The sequence below is a fragment of the Sesamum indicum genome, linkage group LG1 (genome assembly GCF_026168435.1).
Source record: "Sesamum indicum cultivar Baizhima isolate 11 linkage group LG1, ASM2616843v1, whole genome shotgun sequence".
Lineage (NCBI taxonomy): Eukaryota > Viridiplantae > Streptophyta > Magnoliopsida > Lamiales > Pedaliaceae > Sesamum > Sesamum indicum.
The window spans coordinates 22401796-22428592 of record NC_142657.1 but is presented as its reverse complement, the minus strand read 5'-3'; the positions used below and the strand labels follow the sequence as shown (position 1 = coordinate 22428592).

Below are 26797 nucleotides of genomic sequence, written 5' to 3'. Positions count from 1 at the left end.
AATATTCTAAAGTATGTGTGATGTATACTAGTTAGATAGAGATGGGATCTTTATACTTACCTAATTAAGTGGACATAAATATCAAAGGCTAAGTCTAGAGGTGGAAACATGGAAAAAGCAAGAAGATGATAGAGCAAGGTAATTGGTTCTTTATTTATTGTATGTATGATGCTTGTAGAGAACTAGAAACTAGTCCACTAGGAAGCTTTATTTGCCTTAAGTAGAAATGAGGAATGTCCAAGATTAGAAGGGGGGAACATGGCAAACCAAGAGGATAAAGTCTCTTTTCTTTTTCAATTTTCCTAATTATTATCTTCGAATTAAAGCAAGATAATAGAATTAACGTGAGATAATTATTGTTTAGTTCTTGAAATTATTTGGCCTATTTTCTAGGGCAATTAAGATTCATTAAAGGATTTTTTTAAAAATAAAAAACCATACATATATAAAGTCGTTTGCAGACAATATGAAGTCCAAAATCATTTAAAATAAAGTAACGGTTTTGATCCTCACAATTTATTATTATTGTTGTTGTTATATGTAAAGTGATGAATTAAACTAGTAAGAATTGATTTATTTAATTTTAGGAAAATTTGAAGTAATTAAGTGCCCTTGAAGAAATAGGATTAGACCTAGGTAGCTAGATACTTACATCCCTTCAAAGGACTAATGATGGCCCTAAAATTGGTAAGTTCCTACCTCTTCTTTTATGAAATGACCCTTTCAAATTAATTAACCATTTTTTTATGAAATGACCCTTTCAAATTAATTAACCAAAGGGAGTGTATTTTTGGAGGGGTGAGTACTCCTGCAGGATATAATAATTAAATGGGCACAAATAATATATTTTTATTTAATCTTGACCAAGAAATTGAGAGTGATGATCCAGGTATTAAACTCACTAGTTAGCAACCCTTTTTTATTCCTTGCTTGCGTTTACCTAACTATTCAAAATTTCTCGAGGGATCAAATAAAACAATTCGAAACTACACCCCCCCCCCCCAAAACCAAAAAAGAAAAGAAGCTAAGATTAGAAGTGTTAACATATACAACATATATATATATAAACATATCTATTTATCCAAATTAAATAATAAGTAAAATTAATTAAAGATAAATTACAACAGGATTTCCTGAAATTTGGTATAATTATAAATACCCTTTCATTGTTTGAAGAATTATCAAATACTCCCTAATTTTAACTAATGTCTATTAATTAGTCCAATCCGTTAGTTCTTGTTAGGTTTTCATCCATTTTTATGGTGAACTGACTAAAATATCCTTGTGGACTTTAAATTATCATTTTACTTATTTTTTAAAATTTCTTGAATTTTTTTTGTGAACTAAGTAGATAATATTTTTATAAATTTTCAAAAATTTTCATCCACGTTGTTTGATTTTTTATAGTTTTTTTTTTTAAATACAACAAGGGGAAAATTGATAATTCCAAACCTCCATCCAAGAATTACATAATTTTATCAAAATATGAAAGAGGGTGCATTTGTAATTTTTCAAACGATGAGGTAGTATTCATAATTGTACCAAATTTCAGGAGAGCTCGTCGTAATCCACCCATTAATAAAATAGCAAACCTTAATAGGATTAATTACACTTAGGTCCCTCTAAAAATGTGAAATTATAATTTTTTCAAAAAAGAAACTTTTAAAGTGACACTTACAATCCCTTCGAGATATCTCTATTTACTCCTGTCCCCCTTCTATTAGGGTTTCGATTGAAAATACGTACGCTGATAAAAAATTACATAAAGTTTAAAATTTACAATTCATTCAACATTTCACTATTGATATTTATACTTATAAGGGGTGACTGTAATATATACATTTTTTGATACTTTTACACTTAAAACGTACGGATTTGAAAATACAAAAATACACTTTCTTCATACTTATTGATTCTTCAATTTTATGGGCTTTAACCTTGACTAATTTTGTTATTTCTTGTTGAGAATTTCCACACTTTAGGTAAAAAATAGCAGTAAAAAGATGTAAAGAATGCTAAAAATGACATAAACGAGGGTGCAGCTATAGGTAGCATATGGTTTGAAGCTGTGGTAGTAAATATTAAGTGGATGTTAATATGTTGTTGGACAAATTAAGAAAGAATTGAAAGGCAACGGTGGAGCAGAGGAAAGATACTCATTTGGAAAGAACTGATGGGGGTGGGGGTGTTGGGCCCATGTGAAAATGAGGGCTGTCCCTCAATCCCATTCAGGTTGCTGTATTAGAAAATCATTACAAAGCAATGCGTTTTCGGATTCTGATTGGCTACTTTCTGTACGTACAGCAACTGCAGATGTTGACATGTTTCTAACCTTGTACGGAAACATCTCTCCAGTTTCTTACATGCATCTGCCTTTCTCTTTAATTTCCTCAATAGTTATTCTTGGACTTGACTATTTTCATCTATATTTTCTTTTCCTTTTACACGCAGTTTTTCACATTGGCTTTTTTGGGGGAATGCCAAAACTAGCCAAGAATGAGTTTCCTTAATAAACTAATAAGGTCAGCTGTCTGTAGTTTTATTATTCTTTCTTTTCTTGTTGGGGTTTGAAGAGGAAAAAAGGAATATATATGGAAGCAAACTCAATAATCACTGCATATATATAGAATAAGGAAATCACACTAGTGTTACTGTGTGCTTTCTCTGTGTGAAATGTCAAAGTCTTGATAATATAATTTTCTGGGGTGACAGAATATATTCCATAAAAAGAGTCTGTGAATGAATCAATTACTTGCAACCATCCTCTGTTAAATCTTCCTATGTTTAAGGGGATTTTTCTGTTCTTGGTTTCCCCCCCCCCCCCAACCCCTTCTCTCTCTCTCTCTAACACACACACACACCAGATTTGTTTCTTCCCTTTTTTAGGCCTTATCACAGCTCCCACATCCAACCAAAAGTTTGTCTGTGTTCTTGCCAAATTTGTAAGCATCCCATCTTAGCTACCCTTTTCTTCTTCACACACTCCACTACATATCCTGCTTTCTTCTTCCATCTCCTTACCACTACTTGACTTGTTACTATTAGTCAAATTCTTGTTCTCAACACTTGCAAACAGGTAAACTCCACCATATCTATAAACTCCTCTTCTGATCTTTATTCAACTGGCCACACAAATCTATGACCTTTAATTACACTGGTTTCCAAGTTTGTATATATATATATATATATATGTATACAACATTTGACCTTTTGGTTGATACATGTTATTGAGATCAGAAGAAGAAGAAGAAGAAGAAAAGGGTAGAGCTGGTGAGATGGTGAGAGGAAAGACTGAGATGAGGCGTATAGAGAACGACACAAGCAGACAAGTCACCTTCTCCAAGAGGAGAAATGGGCTGCTCAAGAAAGCTTTTGAGCTTTCAGTCCTTTGCGATGCTGAAGTTGCACTCATAATCTTCTCCCCAAGAGGCAAGCTCTATGAATTTGCAAGTTCAAGGTAACTACCTACACATACATAAGATTTTATTTATAATTAATTCTTGGTTCAAATCTATCTTTTTCTTTAATTTTCTGCTAGCTCATATATATAGATATCATCTATACAGTTTGTTTTACAAGTGTATACATGTATAGGTGTTACTGTTCTTCCCCTAATTTGACAACTTGATTCCAAATCTTGGTGCGTTTTTAGGTGGGTTTTTAAGATCGTGATGAGTATATGTGAAATTAGGTTTATAACTTGGGCTTTCTCCAAAACCCAGTTTAAGTCTGAACTAGATCCTTCATTTCTGAGGAGTGCTTTAGTGAAATGATCTAACTTTTACACACTGTCTGGTCTTGAAAATGCTATTAGAGTAGATGTAATCAATCTAGGGGAAGAACCCTTTTTCATTCATCTGAAGAACCCTCTTGGTAAATTAAATTAACTCTTGGTCAGATGATTTATTTATATATATACATTTGCAAAACTGCAAGAGGCAAATATATACCTATCTATATAGCTTCTCATATTAGGACGAACATATATCAGTTTTTCTGAAAAAACAAGAATTGATGTAATTTCTAGTTAAAGAAATAGGTTGATTTAGATTTCATGTAGCACACACAAATATATATATATATATATATGTGTGTGTGTGTGTTACAAGAAACACATCAATTCATTTGTTATTGTACTACAAGTAAATTAAGGACTCTTGGATATATATATAATATCAAAGTTCATATATACTTTAATTTCTTGAATTATATATGTTATATGTCAAACCAATTAAATTAAAAAGATTACAATTCACATAATTATTCTGGGTTCTCTTCTTTTAATGATGATGATCAAGAATGAATCACAAAACCCAACAATAGAAGAATTTACATGACCTTTCTAGCTAGCTAGTAATCACCTATATATATATATGTATATAGCTAGGGCGCCATAACATGTAAACTTATAATTATCTTTCAAGTATCCATGTTAATATAGTGATGGGAAAGCAGTAAAGGGTAGAGATTGATTCCCACTATAGAAGAGTAGCATTATGAAAAAATGTGATGGTCAGTAGTGATGATGTATAAAGAAACTGTACTTAATCTGATGTTTAAAAGAGTGGAATAAAAGTAGTAAAGTGATGTCTGAGGTGCTGAATGTGTGTGTGTTTATGTTGTTGAACAAGAGTTTAATTATTCTTCTGTCTTTGTTCAAGAGGCCAACCTCTTCATCTGTTCCCTTAATTTATATCACACCCAGAGAATCTTTTTTTTTGGCAGCAAATGTACGGACTTGCCTTATTCTACAATCTTGCTGATTCCAACACACACACACACACACACACACATATATATATATATATATATATGCATCAACTTTGATTAGTATATATTTAGTGAGAGCTCTGCACATTTTCAAAAACATTTCAACTTTTCCTCAGTTCGAAAAACTAGAAATAAAACCTTATATATATATATGTACTGTGGATTCTTTCTGATTATATTTTAATTTACTTTAATACTTGGTATACATGTATGTCTGTGTGTGTCTGTGTTCTTCACTAACCTTTTGGGTAATAAAGGCACATAATTGAACTGCAGCTTCATGAGCCTCTCTCCATTGTGTCTGTGAAGTAGTACTCCATTAATTAAAAGAGAGTATTAATAGAGACTTTTATGCATTTAACGATGACTAATATATATATATATAACTTTGATGCGTGTGTATAATATATATATTGAAGAATTTTTCTTAAGAAAAAACATGTTATTCTGTCTGAATAATACAAAATAATGTTTAGTTACATATGTATATAATGTGTGTATGTCTGTCCATATTGATATTTATAACATGCAAATTTAATGTTATAGCTAGAGTTCAGTTTCTCAGCTCAAATTAGAAATAAAAGTGTCATCAAAGTGATGATCTTATCCTAAGTGCCTCCTAATTAGTTCAAAGCTTATTTATATTGAAAGAATTTTTTCAGTAATAACTATGAAATAACCAATTTACATCAATCAGTTTATGTCGGTCTTAATAAAATTCTAAAGGTGAGTCATCAAACAAAATTAAATTGAAAAGTGGTAAAACCTTATTATATTCACCATTGAAATATAGTATTATGTACTTAATATATTTGTTATTTATATAAAATAGATCAGTGCATATTGCATAATATATATTTATATTACTTGTTATAAAAATAAGTCATTCTTAATTAACAATTAATAAAATAATTACATTTTTATATAAAACTTTAATTTGTTAATTTAGACTCTCTCTATATATAGACTATAGTCATGCATGTACTAATGGTATTAATCGAGTTATTAAATTAATAATTAATAAATTATTGATTATATATATTAATTGATTTGTTATATAAATTAACGAGTAGAAGTTCACTGAATAAAATACAAATCTTTATTACTCTTTTTTGGATGGAAAAAATAAGTTGAATTATTTTTGAATTGTGATTAATTACTCACCAGACCTATTTTGATTTTTTATTTCTTTTACTTTTTTGGTTTGGCAAAACTTATATTATGCACCAAGTGTTTCATGTGTTAGGCACATACATTTTGTTGCTTCATTGTAGCAAACTGATAGAAATGTGCATATTCCCTTTTTGTTAATTTTCTAACAAAATATTTTAAAGAGGACCAAAAATATATAATTTTTAGAATTTTGAGACTAATATACTAAGCCTGAAAGCTTGGGATTATATATGAAAACCCCCTTATTAAATGATCAAAAGTGTAATTTTTGCTCAGTTGAGTTGAGGTTCAGGTGTAAAACATGTGCCAGTTGTCGTTAAAATTAACAACAATTTAAGTTATAGGACAAACATTATGATTTTTCTTTAAAATTTGGTACCTAAAACAAAATTTTGAAAAATTGGGGGCCATTTTTACAAGCCCTCCTATTCTGTATGGGACCAAAAATTTATTTTTCTTTGCAATATTCGTAGATATTGCAAAGTGATATATACAACCCAAAAAATGTTTAAAAATTCATGAAAAAAAAAAAACTATCAAGTAAACTAAATTATTCTAAATCAAAATCAAGAATATATAACTAAAATTACTTGCTAGATAAAAAATTGTCTACTAATGAAAATATTTTTAAAAAATTACTAATGTGATGATACATTACAAAATTAAATATTGTGCTAAACATGCTAATCAGTAAAAGAGAAAATCATAAATAGTTCTCTATGAAAAAATAATATAAAAAAAATGAAAATTAAATTTCATGCATTCTACGTTCTGGTTGTGTTTATTTTAGTGGAAGAAGTGGCCAAGCCAAAAACATAAGGGGGTCAAATTAAGCAATAGATATATAGAATAGAATGGACTTTATATATAAGTAATAATAGCATAATTGTTGTACTTGAATTTAATTAAATAAAATCTACTTTTATTATATCACAAAGAATGTATATATATAAAAATAAAAGTAAGGGATTTGTTTTATTACCATAACTTAACATGTTATATAAGTTAGGTTTTTCAAAATCACTTTAAGATCATAAATCCGGTTATAATTGTTCATTATTAAGTGCTCATTATTGAGAGACAGAAGGGAATATGATAGAATTGAAAAGATTAGATTTGATATGTTAATAAAAATAATAATTCAATTAATTAATGAATCTCATAACATTGTGCTTAGTTTATTAGGAAAAAAATATAAGTTAAGTGATCTTGGAGAACTTTTATTAAAGTATATATGACACTCTATTATTTACCTTCCTAACTTTTCTCTAATATAAAGACTAATTAAGATATTGTTCCCTCCACAATTTCACAAAGCATATCTCTATTTTGATTTGTCCAAAAACCTTTGTCCTGCGCGAAAAAATTTACAATTTTAGTCTAATAAGCATAGGAGAGTGGCATTTTTTGTTCTATTGGAATTCATTTTTGCAATTAGAACGTATAACTAAAAAAAAAATGGCACATTCAGAACAAATCGACCGGAATTTGTTTTTTTTTAGAAAACACTATATGACCTACAAGGTGACCCAATAAATGGGGATTCCAGCCAAAATGCTAGTGTGGCTTCTGAGTTGGTATTTCAATTTTTTGGATAAATTGCAATTTTAGTCCTATAAATTTGGGAACTTTTGTAATGCCACATTAGTATTTTTGCTTGAATCCCAATTTATTTGGGACATATGTAGGTCACATGTGGTATTTAATTGTGGGCAAAATTTATAAATTCTAATATTTTGTCCTTAATTTGTGGAATTCTTTTAGGTACAAGGCCTAATTGTAAAAATGATTCCAACATGACCAAAAATACCATTGGTCATCCCCTATATGTGCATGATCAAAATTGCAATTTTTTCTAATATAAGCATTTTTATTGAGAAGTGGCAAACACCCTTTTAATTGAAAGGTAAATTACAACTTCTTCTCTTGAGATTTAGCATAATTATGGATACCACTTATTGTTTGAAAAATTACAAATACCCCTTCAAATGAAAAATAATTATGTACCCCTTAGACGGTAAAGTAGACATTACTATTAAGTTTACCCTTGTTGAATTTTTCAAAATATAAAAATAATATTTGGAAAAATAAAAAAAATAAGGGTGGATAAAATAAATAATTTAGAGGGAATATTAGTTCATAAAATTATTTTCAAGAATTATAATATATATATAATTATTTCAAATGGGTTTTTTGATCAGTTTAATATAAGAATTGAATGGAAACCTAACAAAATAAGCTTGTTATTAGGCGGACGTTAAATCAAGAGGTATTTGTAATTTTTTAAATAACGAGTAGATATTTATAGTTACGCCAAACCTCAGGAGAAATAGTTTGTAATTTACGTTTTATTTAGATATGATAGAACGGAAAGTATGTGTTTTCACAATAATCAAATTTGACATTGTTCATTAGAAACTTGAGTAAAATGTCCTCATAATCCAACTTTAAATTTTTATGAACATGGTTAGAATGTGTAGTTCGTAGAGTGAAAAAAAGCATAATTTGCTTCCGAGGGTACGTTTTGCATTAAGCAAATTACATTCTCAAAATAATATAAAACGGTCTTTGTGTAAATATCTTAAAACAAGTCTCTCCAATCAATCATAAACATCAATTCTCAAATTTTAACTTAAGTCTTGAATATTCTATAATGTAAATACATTATATATATATTGTTCAATCATTTCATTTCAGTCTTTTTTTACGTAGTGGTTTAAATATAAATTTACTCAAATGTATGACTCATTAATGATTTTACCAAAGTCATATATACATCTATATATATATATATTATGATTATTCACATGCATCTAGTTCAGATAATCATTAGCAGTAAGAGATCAATTTTATGACCAACAAGTTGCACAAAGTAACTAAACTTTGTATAACCGATGTGTTTGCATATGTTACATTAAATATAAGATGCATGTAATAGGATTTGGAATGAAAAGTGCAATTTTTGCCGAAGGAAGGCATGCATCAATTAACTTTGCTTTTCTGAGATGGACTATCACATGTATATATATGTATATATATCAGTAACTGTTTTCATGAACTAAACAGAAATTGTATTTTGTTTGACATATGAACTTGTCAGCATGCATCAGACGATAGAACGCTACCAACAGTACACTAAAGAGATCCAAGCAAACAACCCACCCGTGGAACATAACATGCAGGTTGTTTATATGTATATATATATATATAGGGTGAAATAGCAATTTATCCCCCTGTGATATTAAAATATATATATATGTTCTCTTACCGGTATATATGTTCATTGTCAATCTTGATTTTCTTTGGTGGAATCTAAAGTAGTACGTAATTCTTTGCCGGCCGATGACGAATGTGTTGATTTTACTTTCCTGAAAATTGCAGCATTTGAAGCATGAAGCAGCAACTATGATGAAAAAGATAGAGCAACTTGAAGCAACAAAACGGTTTGATTAATACAACATATGAATAATCTCAGAATTTAGATTTTCATAAAACTTTGACCCGCCTGTTCTGTTAATGATTAATTGCAAGTAATACGCATATATGCTCTCCAGGAAGCTACTTGGGGAAAATTTAGGAAACTGCAGCATTGAAGAACTGCAACAGCTCGAACAGCAGCTGGAGCGGAGTGTCAGTATCATCCGTGCAAGAAAGGTATAATATTATATATATATATGTATATGTATTTATGGAGTAGTTCATTTAATAATATATAGAGCATAGAGTAATACGATAATCCATTATTTATAATTTTTGGTATTCAGATGCAAGTGTACAAGCAACAGATTGAGCAGTTGAAACAAAAGGTAATACATGTTTGAGAAAATCCAAAGAAATTGTGCACGATGAGATGGACCAAGTATGTTATTTTAGTGATGGTTCTCATGTTGTAATGTTATGTATTTGCCGGGGTCAGGGAAGAGCTCTAGCAGCTGAAAATGCGATGCTGTCTGAGAAGGTGAGCACTTTGATGTTTCTGGCCTCTAACTGCATGTACCATACATGGTTATGCATGAACTTAATTGGACTTATTCTGATCATGTTTGAATTAGTTTGGAGTGCATGGACAAGTACAGGGAGCTGGATCGAACGAAGAGAGGGGTGGAATGGTGGGTTCTGCGGAGATCAGTGAGATATCGGACGTGGAGACAGAATTGTTCATCGGACCCCCTGAGACGAGGAACAAGCGTCTGCCTTCCAGAAATGAAATGTGAATAATAATTAATGCTTTAATTTGTAAGTTATATAAATATGTAATCTGTGATGATGATTTCCCATTGGTGTCAATTAGTAAATTCCCGAGTTTATGGTTTTGAAATTGCAAATAATGCCAATTGCAGCTGTGAAAACCACATTGTTTTTTGGCTTGGTAGTGGCGTATGTGACTACTGACTACTGACTACCTACGTACATACACTTTGATCTGATATATATTTATATGTGCTTCTGCAGATTAATTCTGTTTGTGATGCCTTAATAATAAATCACTACTGTTTGTTTATGATGTATCACAAATAATTGTTTATGATGCCTTAAATTAGATAAAATATTTGAACAAGGTACACTCTATTTATATTTGTGAATTGAGGGCAATATGCATTGACGACATCATCAAGCGCATATGTATGTGATGTCAATTGAAAATTTGACACAAGTTATAACTTATTTACATGAGCTGCGTAGTTGATTTGCATGTAGGTTAGAGAGAGAGAGAGAGATGTCCAAGAGTGGTGAGAACATTAATGTCAAGTAGGTGGGGTTAACATATGCATATATAGGATTTGTTTTTGAACTATGTACAGTAACCATATATGACTATAATTTAATAAATTGGGCTTATGGGCTTGCATTGCCTTAAACCATTTGGGCTCAAATTCAAGGCATAGGTCCATCACAGAATCATATATGAAGCAGTGAGAAAAAAGTGGTCAAGCTCAAAAAGTACCAAATTCTCCAATCATCATTTTACATAAAATTTTATGTAGACAAAACAATGAGTGAGGCTAGGACGAAAAAATTAATATTTGCATTCTCGTGACAATCAAAGGCAGCCTGTGCTCGTGCACCACATTAGGAACCTACCATGTGAAAATTTTCTACTGCACTACTCCACTAATTAATTTCTCAATATATATATATATATATATAAACATATCTTTACATGTTCAAGCAGATGAAAATTAAAAATTGAAACCTAAATTTGATAAAGTAATTTCAAACTTCTCCCTCTACAGTGATTGCCCATTTCCAAAAGAACATTACCGCTAGCGCGCACCTGTAACTAGCGTCCACTCCACATAGTACAGTGCCAGCTCAATGCAGCCCAACAAAATTGCAAGATATGCAGCAAGCAGGTGAGGTGCTTGCTTCCATTGACGATTTCTTGCTACATTTCAACCAAGGAATAAATAACCTAGACACACCTAATAAGTTTGACGATACCAACTTTACAAGTTGACCATAATTACCACAAATTCTACACCACGCCTACAAAACATTAATTAGGGATATAGGGTTCAAACAAAGTCACACAAGGATTATGATCATATTGCATAATCTCCGCGGCACGTTCAAACTCTTCTCGCAGGACCCTTATGCTGTATTTGTCCACCACCCGGCCAAGATCATGAGATACCTCAAATGGATCCTCAATGCATATCAAGTGCCGGTCATTGCCAACCCTCCTAGTCCAGTCCTTAGCTCTCTTGCTGTCATTCACAAGATTCTCGATTGGTTATCTCGCCAAAGGAAGTAGCTCATTTTCCTCCCCTATCTCCCCACCAAACCAATCCCCCTAGTTTTATTATGCCAAAAGGAAAAGTGGACAAAGATTTTGAAAACAATGCCACATTCAACAGCACCATCTGAATTGGTGAGAAGGCATGCTTAATCCAACAAAAAATAACCATATGATGATAACCTACCCATCAAGTTATGCAAGTGTATACCCCTAACAAAAGTATATATCAGGTAACTGTTTCTCACCTCAGTGTACTTCCTGTACGAACTGATATAACGTCATTTGCGTAATCATGACAATAAGCCCAATAATGGAAAAAGGCCCACACTAATTGAGCAATACTTTCCCCATTCCGCAACCCAAAATTCTGAAGCTTTTCCACTTGATCAAAATAAGCACATTCAACGTTGTCCACAATTGTAAAATAAGTAATCTCCATTCCCTGTCAAAGAAAAGAAAGAAGGGATGACAATAAATTTAAAAAACACGATTGCTGACAGTCTCCAGCCCAAAATGAGCAATGAATCAGAGATAAAACAAAACTGAGAAAAAATGTCAGATCAATGCAGGTTTTAATAAATCAAACCTAAGAGCACATGTAGTATTTCCTTGGGCGAGTTCATATTTTCATTAAATAGAATTGGTCCTTGTTATACCACTTGGTTCATCCAAAGAAACATTGTATCACTAGACAACCAAAAAGTTGGTGTCCACATTTCATGCACAAAGCAACACAAGTGAGAGTAGAAATGAGAAAAGAGCTTTCTAGTGTTCTACTGTAAACATCACTGGGGCTACCCCAGCATTCTTATGTCTGTGTACAGCATATGCAGCAAGAAAAATTCCAAAGTACCAACATAGAACAAAACAAATCAGAAAATTTCCAGGAGCAGCAACTGCAATAGAATTTCAAGCTCAGTTTCTTGTTGCGTACCTGCAAGCATGGAAGAATGGCAGGTCTGCGCTGTTGTAAGAAATGAATGCACATTAATACATACCTGAACAATATTCAGACAATTGATTAGCCATAAAGAAATACACAAGGGCTGAGATGTAAGGGTAATTGGTCAAGTTAGATGAACTCACGCATAACTTGATAGTGTTCCTTGGTAAGTTTCATTTACTCCTCTTGATTTAGCCCAGTGTTTGATAATGAACGCCAACTGCCGGAGTCTTACATCTATCTGAGCATAATCTCGAAGCAGTTTTGTATTTACAACAGCCAGCACATTGTTTACACAAATGTCACAGGAGATACCAGTAACTGGATCCTTGAGCTTAACTATAGGAACTCTGGCACGCGTAAGTGCCTGGAGAAGGAACAAGGACAAAAATTAAGATTAAAAGCTATCTTCAGGTTAAGATCACCATAGAGGCAAGCAAGAAAAATAAGCAAAGAGGGGCAAATTATGCCATCCTTAACAACCCTATGCAAACATGGTTCTCATGCAATAGGAAATGAACTTAACTTAATTTACCTAACAAACGGAAACTAAAATCCAAGTAAAAGATAAGGCATGAGCAGGCATTGAATACCTGCACATTCTGCAGATTGTCTGACTGCAAAATATCTGCCAGCTTTAGCAAGATTTCTGACTTGTCAATATTGCCAAGTTCCATAGCAAGGCAGACATCAATGTCACTCTTTGAAAAGCCAAACGAGTTGGCACATGATCCATAAACATGTAATCGAGCCTCCGGCCACTCCTTGCTGACATGCTTCTCCAGTAGCATCATCAGTTGTTTTTGCTTGACCTTTTCTTCATCAGCTGGAATTAACGACTCAAACACTGCTAAAAATGGAGCATTAAAACTGTTTATGTCACTTCGACAGGCCATCTGCCTCTTAACATTCCTCATTCTCTGACCCATTATCCATTGTCCTCTCTTATCAGATCTATAATCCTGATCATAAAGAGCAAAACTTAACTAGCAAGAAAGAGAAGTTCATCTTAGAGAGTTATTTCTCAGACACAATTTGAATCTTCAAAGCTTAAAAGAGGAACCAGTATGGCAGTATCTAAAAATTAATTGTTCCAAAAAAGTCTAAAAGAAATCTCAATCCCGTTTCAACCACAGCAAAATTAATAACTCACATACATGTTAAAAACTAGTTTCTAATTCTGACTAAGGAATACAGGAACAAATTCTAGGTCAATTGACGGTGAAATACACTTATAGATGACATAATTCTCCATTGGTTGCCGCTTGCCAAACCATAAAATATATCCATTACCAAGGTCCACCGATAATCATCAAATTTGGTGCATAAACTTCTTATACAGATCTAGATCAGATTAATTCAACTGCACTTTTCAGAGAGATGCTAATCTTAATCATTCTGTCACTCATATGAACCCCAACTCAGAACATTGAATCAATAGATTAGTTCATTAGTTTAATTTCATAAAGAAGTTTATCTGGCGCATGGCATGTCATGATGCAAAGGTGCTTCGGTATTAGTATTTTTATAGAACTAGTAACTTCACCAAAATCAGCAGGTATAGTGTAAGATTTTAATTTTTTAGCCAAAATTCAGGCAAAAAGCAATTATGCTGAGGATTTTAGCAACGAAATCAATTTTTTATTCGAAGCAAATTATTTTATATTGTAGCAAGAAAATTGAGTTGTGACATTAATAATAACAATAATTACATCACGATAAAGTAATCAGAAAATTACCGAAGATTCAAGGAGAAAAGACACACACACACACAAAAAAAAAGGTTACTGCTGGAGAGAGAAACTGACGTAGGTTAAGGTTTTCACTTCAGTTTTTTGGTTAATTTTTTTTTTATTAAAAGCCCAGCCAAGCCTCTTAAAGCTGGCCTTCAGCCATTCGCACCATGGTGCCCCAGAAAAAGGGGCTCTGGCGCACCATGGCTGAAAATGGCACTGGGTCTCGCCTTTTGCACCATGCACAATTTATAACTGTGCACAAACTATAAAAATAATGTATTGGTATTAAACATGTGGACAGCTTTTAACTATTTAAAGTTGTCTGGTATTCAGTTCCTGCAGTGGCAACCTCGAGAATAGTACCAAGTAAGAATAGAGAAGGGTGATGGTGATGCATAAGTCCATGATATATGATTGTTGGCTTTCAAGATATGCATACATCTGTGTTATTGTCATATATATACGATGATACTTCTTGATTGCCATGAGTAATCCAGTAAAAATGATGCTTCCAATCCACGTGGCCCAAATATTGCAACAGGATTACCTTTCTCATTTTTCTAGTTGCTATTAGAAGATTTCTAAGATGCTAGGCAATGTTCTTCATAATATTTAGAATCTCTATCATAATTCCAGTGCTGCACAAGATCAAACTTGAGAATTTAATCCTGCTCATTCATATAATAGCAATTGGATTGCCACATTAAATGCCTCCAACAATATTAATTAGCCACATTTATGAAGCCAATACTTCTAATGTAATTTGTTCTGTTTCAAACAAGAACGATTCATAACTTCATTGAGAGATTAAAAAAAATGGAGTATGACCACTTAGAATATCTTCCGAAATAAAGAACAGAAGAAACATATGGACAAAGAGATTACCTTGTCACGATAATGTTTCTTTTTATCACTCCTCTCGCCAGATTCATCTTCAAGTCCCAGAGAACCCACAAGCTGATCCTCCAAATCATGAATCTCGGTCTGCCCTCTGTTCACCTTATCCCGCCCACCACATATCAATTCTTCACCATTTTCACCATCCTTACCATGGAGTTCCATCATAGATTCCTCAATATCAAAAGCCGAAACAGACTGCAGGCTGCTTCTAGCTGGTGGGGCAGGGGAATCAAGCTGATTACCTGATCTGTCATTCCTACATAAATCACCAAAATTAGCCTTACCCTTATCCAAATCATGAACAGAAGTCCTCCCATAACCAAACTCTCTGTTTCTCACATTCTTCACATTACTCGAAAATCCTGGTGGCGGTGCCACGGCCCTGTAACTCCCATTGTCCACTTGCTTTCTCCTGTTATCACTATTACTACTTACTTCTTGCTCGTAAGCCCTCAATATAGTAGAATTCCCTCGCGCACTCCCATCAATATCAATAGAATTCACGCGAAACCCGTTTAGCATTCTGTCCATCCGCAAACCCTCCTCCTGATATGAATTCCCTAGTCTATTCTCTCGATATAAACTCTGACGCAAAACACTTGCAGGATCACTATGTAGGATATCACGATTTAGAGACCCAAAGATGATATTCTGCTCCTGCTGATGAGGCACGCTTGACTTGGAATTGTCGCCATAAGACGCTAATTTCCTCATATCATCACCGGGCGAGATGCGGTTGGAATGAAGATTAAATTGATGCAACGCATAATTGAATCCGGCGGAAGGAGAGGAGAAATCAGGGTTTAAATTAGGTTTGACATTAGGGTTTTGCTGGAAGTAATTGTGGGGAGCAAAAGGGGGGGAAGGAGAGGGATTAGCCGGGCGGTAAAGAAAATCATGGCCGTTGGATGGAAACGCCGAGTGCGGAAGCGGGAAGGACGGAATTGTGGGTCCGACGGCCGCAACGGCCGGGTCCTGGGAGAAGGTCTGGGATGGTGGGTGGTGCAGTGGCGAGGGAGTAGGAGGGTTTGAGTTGGGTGGGTTTCGAAGGAGTTGGAGGAGGAACTCCCCGCCATTGGGCGGTGGCGCGTCGCCTCCTCGGCCGTTCATGGTGGAAATTATTGGGAGGGGACGCGCATAAAAGTGTTTTATTTCGATTCAAGAATGATCAAAGGAGTGATAATATCCGACTGCTGCTACTTGTTTTTGCCGTCTCTCACTCCCTCTCCCTCTTCAATTTCATCCTAACCCCTTAATTCTCTATTATCCCAACTTTAACCCTTCATAATAATAAATATTTTTTAACTTTATTTTTAATGTTTTTTATATCATCAACAATTCTCAACTATATTTCTTGAAATATGGTTCAATTTCAATAAATAAATTTAATAAATATATTATTTAAATTTAATTTGTAATGTAAGTTATTAAACAATTATAAAGACATTAGAAAATAACAATAACAATATTATAATCAATGGAAAATCAAGTTTTAAAACTTATGCAACTTCTTTTACATTTAAATACTTAGAAGTAAAATGTATTTGATGTTTTTCTAAATGATTACTAGTTTTTTTAATTAATAATATTCATGTTTTTGTTTAGTAGGTTTGAATTGCTTGGATTCTTAACTCACAAGAAATACATTAATGAAGTGATGCAATTTTGATACATATAAAACGTTTAATCGATCAAGTTTTGATGTAGCAATATCATAATTATGAGCTAATTGATTCTTTCTTAATCTCCATGATTTTTACCATTTTAATTATTTAAAAAGAATCGGATATAATTTTGAGCTAGCAACCACACTCAACTCAAACATCATAAAACTCAATCAATTAATATATAGCATAACATTAAATTATTGTTTATTTTCTGATTGTCCTTCCCAAAATTAATTAATCAAATCAAACAAAGTCTTTGATAAAAGTAAGAATCGCGGTCGCCCGCCGAGAGTCAATGAGATCGATCCCGTGGAATCCGACATCATCGAACCGCGCCTCCACCGGCACCCCCTCTTGCACCAACATCTTAACAAACCCTTGCTGCCGATCAATCAAAGGATCGCCTCCAAACCCTACAACCAAACACCTCCCCAGATTCTTCAGCTTCTTCTCAATCGATTTGTCCATCAACGGATTACTAAACCTGTGATCTCGATCCGTTCCCACTGGCAGCGCCAGCTCCCAGAGCAAATCTTGAACCGGCAGCGGAAAATACTGATCAGTAGCTAGCTTTAGCTCGCTTTTCGTCCGCTGCTTCGCTCCGAAAAACGGCTGGTTAAGTATGATTCCAGCAACTTTCAGCGGATGAATATGCAGCTCCTGCAGCCGTAGCGCGGCGTTGAAGGCAATGTTCGCGCCGGAGCACGAGCCGTAGAGGTAGCACCTAGAGAAATCGCCGTAGTCCCTGATCCACTGGTCGCCATGGATACGATCAGCGGCCTGGGTCCGGACCCACAATATGGCATCGATCGCGTCCTCATACTGGGCGGGGAGACGGCTCTCGGGAGCGAGACGGAACTCGACGGCGACGACAATGGCGGGGACTTCGGAGGAAACGCGGTTGGTGCTCTCGTGGATGATGCTCTCGGCGACGCTCATGGAAATCCAGGAACCGGGGTGGAAGAAGAGGATGATGGGGAGGCGGGCGACGGAATTGTCATTGGAGGGGAGCTTGGCAGGGCGGTAAAGTCGCATCCAGGTTTTCTTGTCGGGGTTGAGAGTGACATCCTTGCTGAGGACGGAGTGGGCGGCGTGTTGGGGGGACTCGCCGGTGGCGGCGGAGGTGGGGAGTTTGACGTAGCGGGTGAGTGAACCATCGTGGTTGAGGGAGACGTTGAGGTGTTCGTAGGGATCGAATTTTGACATGATATATCTGACGAGTTTATTGAGATGAGTAAGTTAAATGTATGTGAATATTTTTGATGATATCTGATTAGGATTTCTGATGAATTCCTTAGGAGAAAATTGACTTTTGTTTAATTTATTTTTATTTTTTATGTTAGTAAATTATTTGGGAAAGAAGGGGTTGTGCTTGATTTTCGTTGTTCAAAGCTTTGTAACAACAATATTTGAGGAGAAATTGTTAAGCTTTTAAGCAAGTTTTAAGTAGGGTTCCAATCCCACGTGTTCATTTAATTTGTTTCATAAAATAGTTAGGTTAATTAATTTTGGAATAGACATACATTTTATGTAAATAATCTGTATTTACCCCAAAATATAAGAGCTAATATAAAATTTCTTTTGATAAAATAATTTAGTATTGATAGAAGAAAAATATCCTTCTTATGTTTTAAAATTTTAACTGAAAACCCCTTTATGTTAAAAATATAGATAAGAAACTCCCTGTGTTTTTCAAAATAATGCATACTCTAATCTTCCGTCAGTTGTCAACTTATCATTAATGTTATTGAAACTTTAATTGAAATGTCCGTTATACCATTGTTATAATAATTATTAATCTTTAATAGTTGAAAAATAAAAGGTTTACATTTTAATTAATTTAAAAAATATTTTTTTATGTATATATATACTATACATATATAATATAAGAGAGGCAAGGTCGCTATCGCCGTTGCCGCCCTCACAAATGGGACGACGGCTTTGCCCCTTTAGAAGGGGACGATGTGGCATTGCCAACGACTCACTCTTTCGAGCGGTTGTCCACTTCCCTGGGCTAGTATTATCGCTTCAGATTTAGGGTAATGGCGCTCGGTGGCGAGGCGAGTCAGCAGAAAAGATGAAAAAAATATTATTTTAATTTTAAAAATTAAATAAAATTAGTCAAGATGATGTAATTTTTCAAAATATATTAAAATTTTTATTTCAAATATATAATAATTACTTTAATTTAAATATTATTATAATTTGATATAATCTTTTTATTCTAATATTTAACTAATATATTCTATGAATAAGTATAATTTATTGAAATATATCTAAACGAAAGAAAAATTAATTTACTTAATATTGTAAAATTGATTATATTTATATTATACAAATATTTAAATTTAAAAAATAAATTTCATATACCAGTCTTCATTGTGTTTTTTCAATTTAATTTTTTATATATTATGAAGTAATTTTATATTTAAATTAATATATTCCATGATAATATAATTTATTAAAATATATTTAACTACATAATGATTTAAATTAATCAAATATATAATTTATTAATTTTTTATATTAATAATAATTTAAAATATATTTAAATAGCAAATAAAATGGGTAAAATAAACATTTATAGACTTAATGTAGTCCTAGAAATGGCAAAACATAAAGCCCACTCGCATAATATACATATCTCAAACAATTTCTGTTAGTTTTTGCTGTATTTTATAAAATATATGAAATTTTTCACTTATAAAATTAACACCGAGAAATTTCGTGCTATTTTATCAAAATACAAGGGTTGTTTGCAATATACATTATTAACTTTTGAACTACTTTTATGGATTTAAAATTTTACTGAAACCTTTTTATTTAAAAAAGAATATTTAAAATTTATAGTTTTTTATAAATTATGTACAAAAAACATTCATGATACTTATTTTATTTGATATTTTGATTTTTTTTGTGATCAAAATGCTCATAATTAAATATTATCTTGCAGTATTAGTCTATTAAAGGAAAAATGGAATATGAAAAATGAAAAGATGAATGAGGAACACCTTTTGATGGTGAAGTTTATTTAGAATAATAGTTTTATTTCCTTTAGTCTTTTAGTTCAATTAGAAATTTATCTTTTTAATCCTAGTAGAATTAGGTAACTAATTAGTATACATATGTGATGTAATTCACAGTATGAAAATCTTTGGATGTTTAATCTCTCATTTTTTGGAGATTTTTTCTGTCTTTTTCTATTATTTTCTCTTTTTCTTTTATTTGTTCTCTCCTTAACATGCTAGACTAGATCTTTTAATTCCGATTAAAAACTTAATAAATACTTAAATCCAATAAATTATGAGATAATGAGTAAGCTATTTACGATGAAAGTCATCGTAAAGGGACGAAACAAGTGCTGATTCCCAACCAACTATGAAATTAAAATGGATATTTAGGATCTCCTTCTTTAAAATTTGGTATAACTACTTTCGATTGATTAATTACAAATTTATTGTAGTTCAAATATTTTTTTTCAAGTTTAACGGGAAAAACATACCTTCTTACATACGTTAATATGTGAAGATGTATAAGGGTAATTTGATAATAAAAAAATTTATTTAACCTATAATAATAAGTCAATCAAGGATTAATTAATATAAATTTTTTTCTGATTTTTTTGTTAATATCATCAAATTTGGTGAATTTTTACTAATTGATAACTTATTTGTTAGATGTAAATAAATATTAGGGATGCTAGATATAATTTTTCAAATTATAGAAGATTTATATACAATTACATTAAATATTAAGAAAAGACAATGTAATTATTCCAAACTAAAATTGAGTTGACGAGGATAGGGTGAGTGTATATATATAATTTTAGATGCAGCACAAAAATCCAGAGAGTGGAAAAATTAGAGAGGATCACAAACTACAAAGTAGACCACCGATCGTCGACTTCATGAAGAGCTTTTCCTGCTGGCTTTTCAGGAACTTGACTTAATGCTTGGATTTTAGGGTTTGGTATTGAATGACGCTCACATGCCTTGCCTAACAACAAGCTAGCTGCGCAGCATTAGCGAGAGCTGTGTGATCGGAGTCTATTTGCAATAATTGTTAACTTGGTGATTGTTGTATTTTCTATACAAGTTATTGCTTATTACTTACAATGACATGTACATTTAAACCAAAAAAAACAAAGAATGGATTATATATTTATAAAGGGAAATAGCATTTTCAGTCCTATAAATTATAGGTTTAAGTTACTTTTTGGTCTCATTTATTACGTAATTAGCAGTTTTAGTCTCATAACCTATAAAAATAAGCACGTTGCTGTCAAGTACTTTAGGTTGGAGGAAAAATTGGTCATTTTTTCAATAATAGCATTTGAGTGTTTTGTTTAGCCTACTTGATTCACTTATGGAAGATATGATTCTTTATGTTGCTTCTACTTAGCTTCAATTTGACGCATCTATCACAACATACATCCACACAAGTAAGCAAATAAAATTCTGATTTGTACACTGTAATTAAATAGTGAAAAAGGTGAGATTGTTGAAGAATAATGAGCAGGAGAGTAATTTGTGAGAAAAACAAAACTCTAAAATCTCAATAATTAAATCCATGCATGCTTCCCTTCAATTTCTCTCATGAATCATTACTGCAAAACTGTGGCCCATATCTTCCGTGGGGTTCACCTTTCATGCATGCCTCTTCAGTTCTTGATGGCTAAATTTGTGGTAGATCCATCAGAAAATAATTAAGGGAATCATCATCTTTCTACTTTTTTGAAAATAATGTCGGAATTCTCACTCATAACAGTTGCAAATCAATTAATAAAAAAGTCTGTGTCTCTGTGTCTGTGTGGGTGTGTGATGGAGGGAGGGAGAGAGAGGGAGGATATGAACCAAATATACAGCACCATCATTATCAATGAAGAAACCCAAAGTTGTGGGCCTGTGGCTTTCAGACTAGGACAGGGCAATTCATCATCACCACTCCATTTATGTTAGCTTTTAGTTTTTCCTTTTTTTTTTTTTTTTTTTTTTGGTTTCAAGAGGAATCATAATAACTGTATAAGCTCTCTCTAATTAAAATAATATTTATCTAACTAGTACTATTATTGCTAGTGATGATATATATATATATGTTTGTAGAACAAGTGCGTGTGCATACATAAGACAAATGAAGATTTTATTGAGATTTATAGTGAACTAATAACATAACAAATGATATTATGCATATTAATTATTTTTTAAAATTCATACAATAAAGTAATGAATAATTAAATGAGAATTTGCAGGTATTGATCCATTTATTTTTGCATACAATTGTTTTCTAATTAAATTATTCTACCGAATAAAACAATGCTCCTTACGAAGAAGGTCAAATTAAGTAGATAACATAGAACAACAAAATTCAAAACCCATCTCCAATTACTTCTTCAAATTTCAAGAGTACAAACACGATTGCATCAGGTACAACGTTTAGTTATTCATATGCTAGAAAACGGCAGTACGTAAAAACCGGAGAGACCTGACTGGAGATTCATGATATCATTACTGAGAAGAATGATCAGAACTGACAATTTCCTCAATCTCCTCATTCGCGCAGACATTGTTGACGAACCACTTCATCTCATTGTACAGTTCCTGAGCCGCTGTCGTGTTCTGAAGCTCAATCCCATGGAACCCTCCTTGATTGAAACGGGAATAAACAGGCACCCTGCAAGACTGCAAGAATTTGGCCAACTGCACCGACCGGTCCACCAACGGGTCCCCATAATCACCTTTTATATACACTTTCGGCAACCGGAAGACTCGACCCAGATACGTTCCACCTGAGATCGGATTGCTGAACTCGTGGTCACGGTTCAGGTTCCTGGGTAGGGCCAGGCTCCACAGCACATGGTTCACGTACAGAGCAACGTATGGATCATCCTTGAGTCTGAGCTCCGATTGCGTCGGCCTCTGCCCACCGAAATACGCCTGATTCAACAACAACCCTTTGATCTGCAACGGCCTGATATCGAAATCCAGAGCCCGCAGAGCCGCATGGTACACGATGTTAGCTCCGGAACTGCTGCCAAGCAAGAAAACCCTGGAGAAGTCGGCGTACTCCATCCAGGGGTCCCGCCCACCTACCCCCAGAGCCTGATTTTTAGCCCAGAAGATGGCGTTGAGGGCATCGTCATAAGCAGCGGGGAGGCGGTTCTCCGGGGCGAGGCGGTACTCGACGGAGGCGACGACGGCGGGGAACTGGGAGGCGATGTCGTTGCAGAAGTTGTGGAAAATGACGGTGGAAGCACTGAAGAGGACGAAGTCGCCGCCGTGGAGGTAGATGATGAGGGGGAGTTTCTTGTTCTTGGGAGGGTTGAGAGGTATGTAGAGGCGAATATAGGCTTTGTTGTAGGGGCTGAGGTAAATGTCCTGAGAAAGGGCTATGGGGGTGGGTTTGGTGTCCGCGTAGGGGGTCGGATCCACCATGGGAATTTGGACAGTCCGGTTTAAGGTACCATCCCTGTTCCATGCAATTCCGAGGACTTTAAAGGCTTCTTGCCAGGTTTGTTGCCCGGAGACTGTGTGCCATGAGAGGCAAACAAGTAAGAAGAGAACAAGTGTGTGTATGGGTTTAAGCATCGATCAGTTTGGATCTGAAAGGAAAAACTAGTAGAGAAGAGAGTTGGTATGGGATTGGGAGTAGAGTTGCGCTGCTCCGACTGTTATATATAGAAACCTCCACCGATTAATACTGCTATTATTCTTAGCTGTAATTACTTTGTAAAATTTTATCCACAACATTATTACACCAATATGAGTTTGAATAGATAAGTTCGAGTTCATAGATTTGAGTGTCAATAAGTGTACAAGTACTTATTTTAATTTTTGTTTTAGTTCATGTGAGCTTATTGCACGTAATTCTTTGTTATATTGATAGTATACTGATAAAATCGATGTATAATTATTCAATTTATTGAGATATTGATATAATTGCGTAAGTTCACATTTATAAAAAGTAAAAAGAAACAATGTAATTATTGAGTATGTGTTTCTTTTTCTTTAATATAATCATGTAAATTCACTTTTATAAAAAAAAGAAAGAAACTATATAATTATTGAGTATGTGTTTCCTTTTCATTAATATCCTTTCTTTCTCATAAAAAGTAAGGGTATGTAGTAGGTTTAGTAATTATATTATTAATCTCTGCATCCTTCACATTTGTAAGGTTTATGTCTCACCCTATTTCATATGAATACGTGTAGTAATATTTAAAAATTATAATAAAATGTTAATAATATATGCTATAAATTGAGAGAGAGAGAGAGAGCGTAGCAATTATTATTTAAATGCTATAGTACAAATGCGTCACGTGCAGAGCTAATTATATTAATTTCCAACGATTATCACATACGATTAGAATCAACTATTTTATCTATATTATATATATAAAAAAGGCATTTTTTTCTTATAGATGACAGTTATGACACTGCAACATCAATTTTATTGTTATGTAATAATCCTTCTGAATTAATTTTTTTTTATTTTTAAAAATATAATGTGTTGGTTTATATATATATATATTCATAATATATTTTAAAATATAAAATATTATTTATTATATATATATACAAAAATTGCGTGCACTAATTTAAAAAATAATAATACGTGGGAACAAGGGGAGCTGCATTTTCGTGGTAAATAAAGGGAAAGGACTATCAAGAATATACATAATATTCCAACTTCACATGGAATGAGGTGGGAAGTACATGCATGTGGGGGGAGTCTGTAATCAGCATATTTGATGTAATTTTTATTTGAAAAATTATATATAATACTCTTGTTATTTGTTTATATTCAACAAATAGATTCTTTTATCAATTAAAATATATTAAATTTGTTAATAGTAACAAAAATATTGAATAAAAATTTGTATTTATATTCGATTGACTTCTTATATTAATTTATTGGGGCTCAAACAAATCTTTTCTGATCAAATTATCATTATGCATCTTTGCACGTATTTATGCATGTGAGTATATATATCTTTATTTGTATAAGGGTAGATTGATTAGAAAAATATTTGTTTGACCTATAATAAGTCAGCAGTTAGTCAATCAGCAGTAAATATATATGAATTTTATTCTTTATTAATATCGATGAATTTTGTAAATTTTAATTAACGAATGAATTTATTTATTAAACAGAAAAAAAAAAAACTTCAGAGGTATTGAAAATAATTTCTCAAACTATAGAAAATTTATAGGTAATTACACCAAATCTCATAGAAAAACGGTGCAATTCCTCCTTAATATTATGAATTAATAAAAATAGAGTTGAATATGATGTGATGTTCCCACATGCGGGAACGTCTTTTTATAACGTGGGACTAACGTTGGATGCATATATCTATTAATCTATTCAGTTTTGATCCGCCAGAATCATACTTGAATTATGTAAGTAATTAAGAATGCTTGTTCACGTGATTAGATCAAAAGCATCAGTTTTGTCTTGGCGTGTATTTAAAACTGTTGAGGAATTTCTTAACAACTTTAATAATTCAATCTCTCACATGAACATATATGTATAATAATTTTGAAAAAGAATGCAATTAATAATTTGAGTGTGGTTTCATTAATATAAGTAGTTGAAATTAAAGTAGTAGAGGGCAGGAGGTGGAAATTGAGTGGGTAGGGTGGGGGCCCCGAAAGTTGCAGACAGTTGGTATTGTATTGAATTAGAATTGAGAGTGATAACAATAAAGTTGATAAAGATGGATTTATCCAGAGAAAAAGAGAAAGTTGATAAAGATGGATGGGTGAGGTTGGTACGAATGGGCTCCGCATCTTGGTGAACACCAATTTGGATGTGTTGTGTCCGTTTTATAGCCACCAATGCGGACTTTAATACATCATTAGAAAATGCTGAGGGACCATATAAAGAATGAAATTTACATTAATATATATACTTATCAAACCATGATATAGAGAGTCGGGCAGTAGCCAGTAAGGTTTGCTTATTACAAAAAACAACACCCTTTCGCACGTAATAATAAAATGTCTACTTTTATCCATCCTGTGGGAAAAGGGTATCAAATTAAGAAATATTTTACAATTTATCAACAAATTAACATATAAAAAACGCAGCACCTCTCAGCAATATTGAAACAAAAAACTTAATCCAGAAAATGCAGGCCACACGACTAGCAGAGAATGTCAAAAACAGCATCGATCCACAGCCTCCCTCCTCCTCTTGCACTCCTGAATAACACCCGCCCTCAGATAAAGAATCGAAATTTACGCGGTCATGCTCATCTGGGAGGCTGGGATTGCTTCTTTTTGGGTAAATGTAAGTTTTATTAATAAAACAATATCGTACAGTACAACAGTGCTCAACTGTTGGTTTCTCCCTCGACAGGCCAAGGGATACGCCATAATCTATATAACGCACATGAACTAACAGAACGGGATAAATTAACACTGATAATCATCTGTCTAATATCTTCCACAATAATGGTGGCTATTATATTCGGTGGTTGCTCCGTATGCTCAAAGCGTCTCAAAACCTCCAAATGTGGTAAATGCAAGCAGCTAGGAGTGCACGATAAGCCAAGTTAATCATATGTTTTCCTCTCCATTTCCTTGCAGCCCATTCAACGTCCCGTGACCACTTTCTATTAGGCCATTCAAACCGAACAATCCGCCAAATCGCTATCAGGCAACTTCTGGCATAATGACATCGAAAGAATAGATGAGGCTGGGACTGCTTCTTCCTCTTCTTCTTTAACGCTGGTTGTGGGTGGAAGTTTTGTTAGTGAATTTACTGTGATGCTTCGTTGGATTTTGCTCTTTATTTCTTTTATGCCAACCTATTTCCACAAAATTAAATATATGTGCAAGGTATAAAATGCGAGGAACCCAAATCA

At 33.2% G+C, this 26797-nt stretch overlaps 4 protein-coding genes across 4 annotated transcripts; 1 reads left to right on the top strand and 3 right to left on the bottom strand.

The window, feature by feature from the left end:
- The first annotated feature begins 2641 nt into the window (after positions 1-2641).
- AGL20 (AGAMOUS-like 20) lies at positions 2642-10261 on the top strand. Its single transcript, XM_011092915.3, has 8 exons — positions 2642-3076; positions 3238-3457; positions 9044-9125; positions 9325-9386; positions 9498-9597; positions 9708-9749; positions 9860-9901; positions 9996-10261. Exons 2-8 carry the CDS (start codon positions 3276-3278, stop codon positions 10155-10157), a joined length of 672 nt encoding a protein of 223 aa, XP_011091217.1. The 5' UTR covers positions 2642-3076; positions 3238-3275; the 3' UTR covers positions 10158-10261.
- A 795-nt stretch (positions 10262-11056) lies between these two features.
- LOC105171704 (Nucleotidyltransferase family protein) lies at positions 11057-16496 on the bottom strand. The gene is made up of 6 exons (XM_011092903.3): positions 15248-16496; positions 13220-13588; positions 12770-12993; positions 12618-12681; positions 11929-12125; positions 11057-11651 (listed from the first exon to the last, which is right to left on the bottom strand). Exons 1-6 carry the CDS (start codon positions 16370-16372, stop codon positions 11441-11443), a joined length of 2190 nt encoding a protein of 729 aa, XP_011091205.1. The 5' UTR covers positions 16373-16496; the 3' UTR covers positions 11057-11440.
- Positions 16497-17103: 607 nt separating this feature from the next.
- On the bottom strand, positions 17104-18388 carry LOC105171693 (putative carboxylesterase 9). Its single transcript, XM_011092890.3, has one exon. The coding sequence runs from the start codon at positions 18133-18135 to the stop codon at positions 17173-17175; it is 963 nt and encodes a 320-aa protein (XP_011091192.1). The 5' UTR covers positions 18136-18388; the 3' UTR covers positions 17104-17172.
- A 3893-nt stretch (positions 18389-22281) lies between these two features.
- Positions 22282-23588, bottom strand: LOC105171683 (putative carboxylesterase 8). The gene has a single exon (XM_011092878.3). The coding sequence runs from the start codon at positions 23511-23513 to the stop codon at positions 22434-22436; it is 1080 nt and encodes a 359-aa protein (XP_011091180.1). The 5' UTR covers positions 23514-23588; the 3' UTR covers positions 22282-22433.
- Between the last annotated feature and the right edge of the window lie 3209 nt (positions 23589-26797).